At 38.8% G+C, this 12,557-nt stretch overlaps 1 protein-coding gene across 5 annotated transcripts in view; it reads right to left on the bottom strand.

Moving 5' to 3' along the window:
* tsc2 (TSC complex subunit 2) overlaps positions 1-12,557 on the bottom strand; it is an 86,722-nt gene that overhangs the window by 22,906 nt on the left and 51,259 nt on the right. For 4 of the 5 annotated variants that reach the window (XM_022674511.2, XM_022674510.2, XM_022674509.2 and 1 more), the window contains 3 exons: positions 10,707-10,907; positions 4,429-4,497; positions 1,110-1,264 (listed from right to left, as the gene is read on the bottom strand). In XM_022674511.2, coding sequence (XP_022530232.2) covers positions 1,110-1,264; positions 4,429-4,497; positions 10,707-10,907 — 425 coding nt within the window. The remainder of the gene's footprint in view (positions 1-1,109; positions 1,265-4,428; positions 4,498-10,706; positions 10,908-12,557) is intronic. The other variant, XM_022674512.2, reaches the window with a different exon arrangement.

The following is a 12,557-nucleotide window of genomic DNA, read 5'->3' as shown; positions in this document are numbered from 1 at the left end:
TAAACTGCTGTAGGATGAGTAGGGGGGGCTAAACTATATTGGGTGGGGCTATACTGCTGTAGACTAAATGGGCGGAGTTAAGTTAGTGTAGGCTGAGTAGGCGGGGTTAAACTAATGTACGCTGAGTAGGTGGGGCTACACTGCTGTAGACTAAATGGGCGGAGTTAAGTTAGTGTAGGCTGAGTAGGCGGGGTTAAACTAATGTACGCTGAGTAGGTGGGGCTACACTGCTGTAGACTAAATGGGCGGAGTTAAGTTAGTGTAGACTGAGTAGGCAGGCTTAAACTAATGTACGCTGAGTAGGTGGGGCTACACTGCTGTAGACTAAATGGGCGGAGTTAAGTTAGTGTAGGCTGAGTAGGCGGGGTTAAACTAATGTATGCTGAGTAGGTGGGGCTACACTGCTGTAGACTGTATGGGCGGAGTTAAGTTAGTGTGAGCTGAGTAGGCAGAGTTGAAATGCTGTAGGCAGAGTGGGTGGGGCTACAAATCTGAACACTGAATGGGTGGAGTTAAACTGATAAAGGCTGAGTGGGTGTGGCTACTCTGCTGCAGACAGAATGGGTGGAGCTAAATTAGTGTAGGCTGAGTAGGCGGGGTTAAACTGTTGTAGGTTGAGAGGGTGGTGCTACACTGTTGCAGACAGAATGGGTGGAGTTAAACTATCCTGTAGGCTGAATGGGCAGAGTTCTACTCAGTTGTGCGCTGAGTGGGCGGAGCTACACAGCTTTAGGCTGATTGGCTACAAAAAAAAAAAAAACATGTACAACAAGAGTTCAGAAATCAATATTTGGTGGAATAACCCTGGTTTTTAATCACAGTTTTTTTTCATGCATCTTGGCATCATGTTCTCCTCCACCAGTCTTACACGCTGCTTTTGGATAACTTTATGCTAATCAATCCTGGTGCAAAAAATTCAAGCAGTTCAGTTTGATGGTTTGATGGCTTGTGATCATCCATCTTCCTCTTGATTATATTCCAAAGTTTTTTTTTATTTGGTAAAATCAAAGAAACTCAGCATTTTTAAGTGGTCTCTGTATTACATCACTTTATATCCGTTTAATTGTTTTTTAAAAAAGGTTAAAAATCTTTTTTTTTTTTTTACTCACGCGGCTGAGCATGGAGGGCGGAGTCTTGGTGACCTTTTCGGTGCTCATGAAGATGGGCTCGGAGGACATAGCCTCAAACTCCTGGATATCCGGCGAATCGGAGGGTGAATCCGGTCCTTTGCCCCGCCCACTTTCCTCTAACACAACCACTGAGTCTGTGGAGGAGGTGGGGTGAAAAAGAGGGCAGGATTTAGGTTACAAAACACCCATTTTAGAGGAAATTAGCTTATTAAAACACCACATAGCGATGTTAATTCAACACAGCTGTTAAAAAAAAAAACACACAATTCTACAGGTTTCCAACATAAAACACTGAACAGAATCAAAGCTCTTCAGTTTATCTACTATGATCTCGCAGTTCTACCAACAGACACAACGAGCAGCCAATCAGAGATGATCAAACAGCGCACGCACACACATCAGGATTTACAAAAGCAATAATATCACCTGGTGCATAACAGTCCTCTTCTATACAAATCAACACTCAACACAAGCACATATATAATATATACGTCTTTCAGACGACATATATATTCAATTCTAGTACAAGCAGCTCTTTTCAAGACTCGACCTCGTCATTTCGTCAAACTGCATCCATCAAACCTAGAAAACTCCATCAGCCAGGGCATGTTTAGTGTTTAGTTATATACAATATTTTACAAAGTAAAATGTATAAAACATATATAACATATAATATAATAAATCATAGGCTGGGTCTTTTTTTTACCCTACACTTTTCCTCGTTTTGACCTTTAAGACCCTGCGGCTCTTTATCAGCTGGTTCACCACATTATATTAAACAACCCAAAGTAGAGAAGTGAGATCGCTGGTTCGAATCCCGGTCATGCAGCTTGCCGTCAGCTGCCGGAGCCCTGAGATTGCACAATGGCCCTTGCTCTCTTTGAGTGGGTAGATATTAGGGCTGCACGATATATAATGTTTAAGCATCGTCATCGCAATGTGCACATGAACAATAGTCGCATCGCAGGACCTCAAATAATTCAAAGAAAACAAGTTCATATTCATAAAGTTTTAAGAATTTAGAAATAATCAATATTTGGTGGAATAACCCTGGTTTTAATCACAGTTTTAATGCATCTTGGCATCATGTTCTCCTCCACCAGTCTTACTCACTGCTTTTGGATAACATAAAGCAGTTCAGTTTGGTTTGATGGCTTGTGATCATCCATCTTCCTCTTGATCATATTCTAGAGGTTTTCAATTTGGTAAAATCAAAGAAACTCATTGTTTTAAAGTGGTTTCTTTTTTTTTTTTTTACAGAGCTGTATGTAAATCGCTGTGTTTAGGTCTATTTAGCTAAAGCTAAAGCTAATTTTCCAACTAACAATTATCAATTAACTACCACACAAAAATACATACTAAACCTACTACAATACAGTGTAGAACACAAAGTTTTAGCATTAAATTTCGCCTATTTTTGGGAACAGTGGGTGATTTGTTTGCCTGCTCCTCTCAGAAAAGCTGCTAACTTAGCGATTAGCATGCTGGCTGATTTTAAGTGGCTTAAAATAGAGACTGTATTATCACCTTTCTGTGATTTTTACACTCTATTCTGACTGTGTTTTGTGTGTGTGTGTGTTGTGTGTATGTGTGTGTGTGTGTGTGTGTGTGTATTCTCTCTCTCCTTCTCTTTCATCAGTTTATTTAAAGCCAGGTAGGAAAGAAACGGTTGTGTTTAGACCTGGCTAGCATTAGCATCTCCTCAGATTTGGACTACTTCTACAGGCGAGTGCAGCAGATCTCACGCACTACATGTTTTGAATACAAACTAAAGTGTCACTAAAGCTCATCAAAGTTGATCAAACCGCAATTTTTAAGATGTAAAATTAAATTTACTTTAAGAGACATTGATGCAAAAGCGCTAAATCCTGTCAAATCCCATTAAAATCAACGTAACGTTTGCTGACAGAAGCCTAGCGAGCCTAAAACTGAGATGGCAAACATCAGAAAACAAACACGCCGTGGAGGATTGACTATATTTGAGGCTGCGCAAATGATCCAACTGTTCTTAAATTGGCAAACAGACAAAAATGATGCACAGAAAAGCTGAATTTAGACTTGGGAGGAATTTAAATTGGGATGCAGTTCGGTTTAATAACGAGGTCTGAGCTTTTGCTGCTGCTTTTCCATCACATTCACCAGTAAGTATGAAGGAACACGGGTTAAACAGATTAAAACAGATTAAAAAACACAAAAATAATAAATAAGAATAACTAAAGAAATCAATAAAAGTCAACCGAAAAAGTAAATTAAGCAAAATCAGTAACCAATCCCATCACTTGATTGGTTTTCTGCTGCGACTGGCTGTGAGTGATTAATCAATTTAAAAAAACACAGACTCTTGATTGGTTGTTTTCTTTTGGTTTGTTTTAAATGGTGCTCTCTCATTAAGCAGTGTTAATAACAAGACGAGCTACTAAGCACTTGTGAGAATAAGATGAAAGTGAAAGTGTGTGTGTGTGTGTGTGTGTGTGTGTGTGGAAAAATATATATTGATATCGCTAAGCAATATATCGTTTTGCAGTATTGGACCGAGTAGTCTAGTGCTTTTACAGCGCTGCCACTATGATCGAGAGATTGCTGATTCGAATCCCAGTCATGCAGCTTGCAATCAGCTGCTGGAGCCCTGAGAGAGCACAATTGGTCTTGCTCTCTCTCTCTGGTTAGGTACAGTAGATGGCGCTCTTTCCCCTCATCACTCCTAGGGTAATGTGGATCAGCACAAGGCTGCGCCTGTGAGCTGTTGTATCGGAACTGAGTCACTGCGCTTTCCTCCAAAAAAAGGCAGAGTCTGACTTCACCCTCCTGGTATTGTGGAATCACTAGTGATGGGGAATATATATAGCTAAGAAACAGCTGAATTGGTGGAAAAAAATGGACAAATTTTTTTAAATAAATGTTAAAAACGGTAAAACTTTGTGTTGTGTTTAAACCCTGCCCATTAAACAGCACTGTTGTACTGTTCTTATTGGATAAAAAGTGAGCTTCTCTTTTATTCAAATTGAATAAATAAGATAGTATGCTTTCTATATTAAGCTACTACAAAAAAAAAATCGCAATATATTGCCTTGCTTTCATTATTGTAAAATATTGCAATATACTAAATCGTAACTTCGCTGTATCGCGATATATATCGTATCGGCAACTTCAGCCCTAAGTATGTGTGTGTGTAAATGTGGGAGTGTGTGAATGTGTGTGTGTGAGAGTGTTAAAGAGAGAGAGAGCGCGCACACGCACACACACACACACACACACACACACACACACACACACACACACACACACAGGTAAGTTATACCTGCCCAGGATATACTCCTATGTAACCTGCCTGGCTGATCGGCGGGACACAGAGAGCAGAGAGAGCCCACTGCAGCGACACACCCAGCGGAGTAAACAAACAAACAAACAAACAAACAATAAACAAAAGGAATAACAATAACAACAATGACCACAATGAAAAAAAAAAAAAAAAAAAAAGACTAAACCAAGACAAAAAAAACATAGCAACCAATCAACTCTGTTTACAGGAAAAAAGAACAGAACACAAGGAGAGAAGAGGGGAGAAGAAAGTGTAGGCCTAGACTGATATTGACTGTTTATATTAGAAAATAAAACGATATTTTACTTAACTATACCCAAATACCGTATTTTTCACACTATAAGGCGCACTTAAAATCCTTTACTTTTCACAAAAATCGTCAGTGCACTTTATGTATGAACTTAACCAGTCAGGTAATAAGGAGCAGTAAAGGCACTCCACTAAAGTACAGCGTGATAAGGCTGAGTTTTCAGTTTCAAGTTTCTCCAGAGCAGCAGTATTAGCATAAGCTGCTAACCATTAGTATATTACACTGTAGCCTGCATGTTTCCCATGTTAAAACAAGCTACATGGCAAAAAACGCTAGCTAATAGCAAAAAAAGAGAAAAGAAAGTGTAGAGCTGGACTGATATTGAACAATATTTTACCTAAATATACCTAAATACCATATGTTTCGCACTAAAAATCCTTTCATTTTCACAAAAATCGACAGTGCATCTTATAACCCGCTGCTCCTTATGTGTGAATTCTACCAAATCAGGTATTAAGGAGCAGTAAAGCCATAAGGGTGATTTTTCTGTGAAGTTTCTCCAGCACTAAGGCTGGAGGAGCAGTATTAGCATTAGCTGCTAACCGCTAGTATATCAGACTGTAGTCTGCGTGTTTACCGTGTTAAAACAAGCTAGCTGCTATCTGATAGCGGTAAATCTGGCTAACTGGAACACTGTTGAAAACATTGGAAATCTAAGCTTACTGCAAATAAACTGAAGCACTTTACTCACCCAAATAAAGAGAAATTTCCAAAGAGAAATCTGTGTAGATTAACATCCAGCGCTCGTTTGACTTTTTTTTTTTTTTGCATATTATATTATGTATGAAAATAGATTTTCACTAATAGTGCACCTATAATGCGTAAAATACAATACTTAAATAGCACTAACACAAGAAAATACTCATATTCATTTACAATATTCACGGAAAGCTGTACACATGCATTTGTGGACAAGCTGATATGGTGGGCAGCAGTGAGGCGATTGAAACTCAACTTGTGTTTAGCTCTGCTCAGCAGAGTAGCTAACTTTTTAACGATTAGCATGTTAGCTAACCTAAGGCTTCAATCTTTATGCTTCTATACCAAAATAGTATGCAGAAGGGCCATACGCAAGAGCCCTGTGCAAAGCATTGCTCTGCTTCTGCATTGCTGTATAAGAACTCCACTAAAACACTAGGAAGGAAATAAGTAAATACGATGCTACCAAGCAGACCTATCACTTGTTTTAACGAAATTCTACAGAGTAAGTCAGTGAAATTTAAATATTATTTACAGATTAAAACTACCAGAATGTTGGAAAAGGTGCATTTTTTTCATATCAGTCAGGTCTACACAGATAACAGCAAAAAAAAGGGAAGAAAAGTAAAATATGACAATAAAAGAACAGGATAACAGCTTTTCAGACAGAAAGACGGAGACAGTGACCTTCCACAACTGTCTAAGCTTTTAACTGTGGAGATGTCAAACACTCACTTTTCCACTGAGTTTTTAGAACTTCAGAGCTTCATTACCAACAACAGTGTATTTTTCTGTCCAATCAGTGCAGCTAGAAGCCATTAAACAGCAGCAAACTGCTGAGACAGCCAAGACCCAGAGCACTCTCAGCAACATCACATCAAGTGTTACAGTAAAAACAACAGCGCAGAGATCCAGCTAAAAGTGACGAACAATAACAGAGACAGAGGAGGAACAGAGGCGAAGAAAAAGCACAAGGTCGAGGCTGAAGCACCAACAAGAACACATTCTGTACAGATAACACCGAGTCAGCCAATGAAAACTAAAAAATCAGTGTCTTAGACAGTTCGAATTTTATATAAGACCAACTGGTACTTTTGGCAGTGTGGGCAGTGTGCCAAGTCCTGCTGGAAAATGAAATCTGCACCTTCATAAAAGTTTTTCTCAGCAGATGAAAGCATAAAGTGCTGTAAGATTTTGTGGGAAAACAAAACTGCACTGACTTTAGACTTGATAATAAAACACAGTGGATCAACACCAGCAGATGACATGTCTCTCCAAACCAAGTTTCCACCAATCAGTGATGGTTTGGAGAGACATGTCATCTGCTGGTGTTGATCCACTGTGTTTTATCATCAAGTCTAAAGTCAGTGCAGCGTTTTCCCACAAAATCTTACAGCACTTCATGCTTCCTCCTGCTGATGATAACAACTTTTATGGAGATGTGGATTTCATTTTTCAGCAGGATTTGGCACACTGCCCACACTGCCAAAAGTACCAACTGGTCTAATTTTCTGAGACACGGATTTTTTGGTTTTCATTGGCTGTAAGCTTCATAAATCATCACCAATAAAATAAATAAACGCTTAAAATAGATCACTCTGTGTGTTTAATACATCTATATAATATTATATGAGGGTACCACTTTAAAATAATAAGACTACCTTTATAAAGGATTTATAAATGGTTTATAAATTAGCTTATTATTACTTATTTGGTTGTAAATGCCTTAAAAACCATTGATAAGTAGTTAAAACACATCAATTAAAAAAAACAACAGTGGCAACTTAGACATTTAATTTGTGGTAAAAAGTGAAACATATTTAGAAATATATTAATACAACAGGTTTAATGCTGATTGATGGAAAACACAAAGTAAAATCAGTATCTAGAAAGATCTGAGGTTTGACAGTATAAATCAAAGTGGAATCATTGAAATGTATTAATTTTCAGCTCACTGTTGCCATTTCAATTTGTGTTATATATTAACTATATTAACTGCTTATTAATGGGTTTTAAAGTATTTGCAACCTAATTAATAACCATTAATAAAAAACTCATTTATAAACCATTCATAAACCCTTTATAAAGTTAGTCTTATATGTGTTTTGCATTTTTCAACTGAATTACTGAAATCTCATTTTTTAAGATGCACTAGAGTATATATGTTTTTTTATTTGTATGACTGTTACACACCATTTGATGCTACTGCTTTTAACATTTAATGGTCAGTTAATTCACATTAATCTAAAGTAACTGACCAAAATTTGTATTTCTGTGGGATTAAAATATAGGGATTCCTTTAAAAGACTTTTCTTCTCCAAATGGACATACAGGGGTTGGACAATGAAACTGAAACACCTGGTTTTAGACCACAATAATTTATTGTGGTGACGGACAGTTCTGGTGGAAACAGGAGAGTTGAGGTGCACATTGAATTCTGCTGTGATTTGATCAGCCGTGGTTTTATGTTTTTTGGATACAATCCGGGTTAGCACCCGAACATCCCTTTCAGACAGCTTCCTCTTACAGCATCCACAGTTAATCCTGTTGGATGTGGTTGGTTCTTCTTGGTGGTATGCTGACATTACCCTGGATACCGTGGCTCTTGATGCATCACAAAGACTTGCTGTCTTGGTCACAGATGCTCCAGCAAGACGTGCACCAACAATTTGTCCTCTTTTGAACTCTGGTATGTCACCCATAATGTTGTGTGCATTTCAATTGAACCTTCACACTCTGCTTTTACTGGTGCAATGTGCAATTAATGAAGACTGACCACCAGGCTGCTTACCATCCAATTTAGCCATGAAACCTCCCACACTAAAATGATGACAGTGGTTTCAGTTTCATTGTCCAACACCTGTAGTTTCAAATTTTGAACTGAACTACTGAAATAAAATAACTTAAATTTTAATTAAATTTAGGGTTTTTTTTAATGCACGAGTACAGACCGTTCATTTTTCTTGTTATACAAGTTTCAGGATGTTTAAATTAATCAGCTTCCTTTAAAAAAACACTTAATATATGAAAAAATTAGGAACTCAAGAAGAAAACTCAAGAGAATCAACTGTCGATAAAAAACCCTATATATGTATTATTGACTTCCTGTTCATCACTGGACGTCTTGTCCTTTTTTTTTATTAGATAGAAGAGTGCTTGTATTTTTTACCTTTGTGGACCTTTGTGAACGCACTTCATTTATTTATGGTTCCTCTAAAAAAAACTCAGATCCACTCTTGTAGCAGGAAGATGATCAGAACATCGGGAACATCTCGTTCCTCTGAACAAAATGCCTGAGTGCATTTCCACCGAAAAATCAATTCTGAGTTGTTTCCTCCCCTTTAGCTGCTTGTATAAGAAGAATTCAATGCATTTCTGAGCGAAAAAAGGACGTTTCTGAGTGGGAAGTAAACTGCATATTGAATCAGGTTCTTTTGTTTTAGTTTAAAAAGCTTTTTTTTTTAATGTTTTCTCCTCTTTAAAAAAGGCTGTAACACGTCCTGGACGACTCTTATTATACAGGACTGACCTGAACAGGAAGTACGAGTTCTGATCAGCAGGTCAGAGCACATCAGGGTGGTAGTAATTCAGGTAGATGATTGCAGGTTTCTCAAGAACTGGAACATTGGGATCTCCACCCCCCCACCAGACTCTCTTAGGGTCCTATTTTACTGATCTATAGGTGAGTCATCAACTGTGCACAATTATGAAGCACGATTTAGAGCGTGTCAGTGTGTCTTTGCTATCGTAACGACGGGAAAAGTACACACTGTGCAGCTCAAAACGCAATCTCCTTATAAGGGCGATAGTGTACTGCTAACACAGTAGTAAAAAATGCTAATGGTGCAGTTACAATGCTAACAGGGCAGTAGTGATGGTAGTGGTGCTGTTGTGATGCTATTGGCGCAGTAGAGATGCTAATGTCGCTGTAGTGATACTAACACAGTAGTAGTGATGCCAATGGCGCAGTTGCAATGCTAACGGAGCAGTAATGACACTAACACAGTGGTAGTGAATCTAATGGCACAGTAGAGATGCTTATGGCACAGTAGTGATACTAACACAGTGGTAGTGATAATAATATCATAGTAGTGATGCTAATGGCCCAGTAGCGATGCTAATGGCGCAGTAGTGATACTAACACAGTGGTAGTGATGCATATGATGCAGTAGCGATGCTAATGACTCAGTAGCAATGCTAACAGTGCAGTAGTGATACTAACACAGTGGTAGTGATACAAATAGCATAGTAGCAATGCTAACAGTGCAGTAGCAATGCTAATGGTGAAGTAGCGATGCTAATGGCGAATTAGCGATGCTAATGGCCCAGTAGCGATACTAACACAGTGGTAGTGATGCATGTGATGCAGTAGAGATGCTAATGACTCAGTAGCAATGCTAACAGTGCAGTAGTGATACTAACACAGTGGTAGTGATACTAATAGCATAGTAGCGATGCTAACAGTTCAGTAGTGATGCTAATGGCGAAGTAGCGATGCTAATGGCCCAGTAGCGATGCTAATGGCGCAGTAGCGATGCTAATGGCGCAGTAGTGATACTAACACTGTGGTAGTGATACTAATAGCATAGTAGCAATGCTAATGGTGCAATAGTGATACTAACACTGTGGTACTGATACTAATAGCATAGTAGCGATGCTAACGGTGCAGTAGCGATGCTAATGGTGAAGTAGCGATGCTAATGGCCCAGTAGAGATGCTAATGGCGCAGTAGAGATGCTAATGGCGCCGTAGAGATGCTAATGGCGCTGTAGAGATGCTAATGGTGCCGTAGAGATGCTAATGGTGCCATAGAGATGCTAATGGTGCCATAGAGATGCTAATGGCACCGTAGAGATGCTAATGGCGCTGTAGAGATGCTAATGGCACCGTAGAGATGCTAATGGCGCTGTAGAGATGCTAATGGCGCAGTAGTGATGCTGGGCCATGTTGATGGCCACTGTTAGCAATATTTTGATGATGCTTTAGAAGATTTATGTATGTACCGAAGAAAAATAAACTAGTTTCAAATTCAATTTTTAGATTTTTATGAATCGATAGTGGATAATTCACAAGAAGATTACATTTTTGAATCCCACCCCTAGTCAGAGCCACAGTATATAGTCTCTTATCTGTTCTGGTCATCTTCTTTTGGCTTTCTGATGGTCTTATGTAGGTCATATGCAGGCTAACAGATCACCAGTGTTCATATTTCCATGCAACACTCTCTATAAAACTCTACTGGTCTTACCTGTGTTGGAGCGCTGGATGAGGCTGGGCTTGCTGTGGCTCTGAGGAGCATCAGAAGGAACACCAGCAGGATCAGTCTGAGGTTCTTTAACCCCTTCCATGGCCATCAGGACACTGGAGAGCTCCTGCAGAGGCATGTTCCCCAACTCAGACGAGAACGGACTCGGGGGATTCTCCAAACACATCAGCCAGCTGGTGGTACCTGCATCCAAACACGCAAACGATTACCGAATAAAATTAATCATGAGCATACAATCACAAAAAACACAAACCACAAATATTTTAAAAAATTATAAGCTCATACAGCTCTGTAAAAAAATAAGAGACTCCTTAAAATGATGAGTTTCTTTAATTTTACCAAATTGAAAACCTCTGGAATATAATCAAGAGGAAGATGGATGATCACAAGCCATCAAACCAAACTGAACTGCTTGAATTTTTGCACCAGGAGTAAAGCAGCATAAAGTTATCCAAAAGCAGGGTGTAAGACTGGTGGAGGAGAACATGATGCCAAGATGCATGAAAAAAAAACTGTGATTAAAAACCAGGGTTATTCCACCAAATATTGATTATTTCTGAACTCTTAAAACTTTATGAATATGAACTTGTTTTCTTATTTTGTATTATTTGACGTCTGAAAGCTCTGCATCTTTTTCTAATTTTCTGCAAATAAATGCTTTAAATGACTAAAATATTTTTATTTGGAATTTAGGAGAAATGTTGGCCGTAGTTTTAAAGAATAAAACAACATTTTTTACATTTAAATAGCAAAATCAGATAAACTGATTTAGAAAGTCTTAATTTATTCCACAGTTGTATGTTTGCTTGTTTAATACGGTGAAGACCACCTTCACTTCATGTCACATCCCCCCACATCCCGCTCCAAACAAATTAAAGCAGCGACGCTTCTGGGAGGCCTTCATTTGCCCGCAGCAGAACACATTTACCCAACATCTGGATCAACACCTGGCAACCCAGACTCACAAACTCAATATTCAACAACATGGCAACCTTGTCGCAGCCAGGGACCAATCGAATTGGCTCAGAGGAGACCCAGGATTCATTAGAAAGGAGAGTTTAGGACGAGCGGTTTTAACGAGAGCGGGAAGATTAGCCATGTGTGTTCAATTCAGCAAAGTTCAAAATTAAATGAACTCTCAGGCTTCAGATGTCAACTTTCATTTCACAAACGCCCGCGTCCCTGTGTGTGTGTGTGTGTGTGTGTGTGTTCAACAATTAAAGCGAGGCTTATTAAAGGCTGTGGAGCGGTGGTGCGGGCGGCCCTCAGGCCATTTGCTTTCTTGCGTCGCTCGCGCTTCGCTTTCTCAATTAAAACCATCACATCACTGAGCAGCGCCTATATTTACCACAGCACTGAGGGGAAGCAGAGGAACCACTGATCCCACATCAGATAACCTTTACCATCATCTCTCCTAACTTCATCTTTCATCTTTAATCTCTCAGAGACTTTAAATGTCACTGAAATCTTGTGTATCGTAATCAGATTCTGCTTCTAAATCAAGTTAGACTAATTTCTCTAACCATTCATTCGATAATGAACTTCAGAAGAACTTATTTCTTATTTTATATTTGGAGAAAAGGGGGGGAAAAAGGTCTTTAAATGTAATCCCTGTATTTTAAACTAACAGAAATACATTTTGTGGCCAGTAACTAAAGTAAATGAGAATATTATTGAAAAGTTACTTTATTTCAGTAATTGATGACTATGACTTACAGCCAATAAAAAAACCCCAAAAATCAGTGTCTCAGAATATTAGAATATTATATAAGACCAACTGGTACTTTTGGCAGTGTGGGCAGTGTGCCAAGTCCTGCTGGAAAATGAAATCTG

The sequence above is a fragment of the Astyanax mexicanus genome, chromosome 21, assembly GCF_023375975.1.
Source record: "Astyanax mexicanus isolate ESR-SI-001 chromosome 21, AstMex3_surface, whole genome shotgun sequence".
NCBI lineage: Eukaryota > Metazoa > Chordata > Actinopteri > Characiformes > Acestrorhamphidae > Astyanax > Astyanax mexicanus.
The sequence above is the reverse complement of the archived record's forward strand: the minus strand, read 5'-3'. Positions and strand labels throughout refer to the sequence as shown.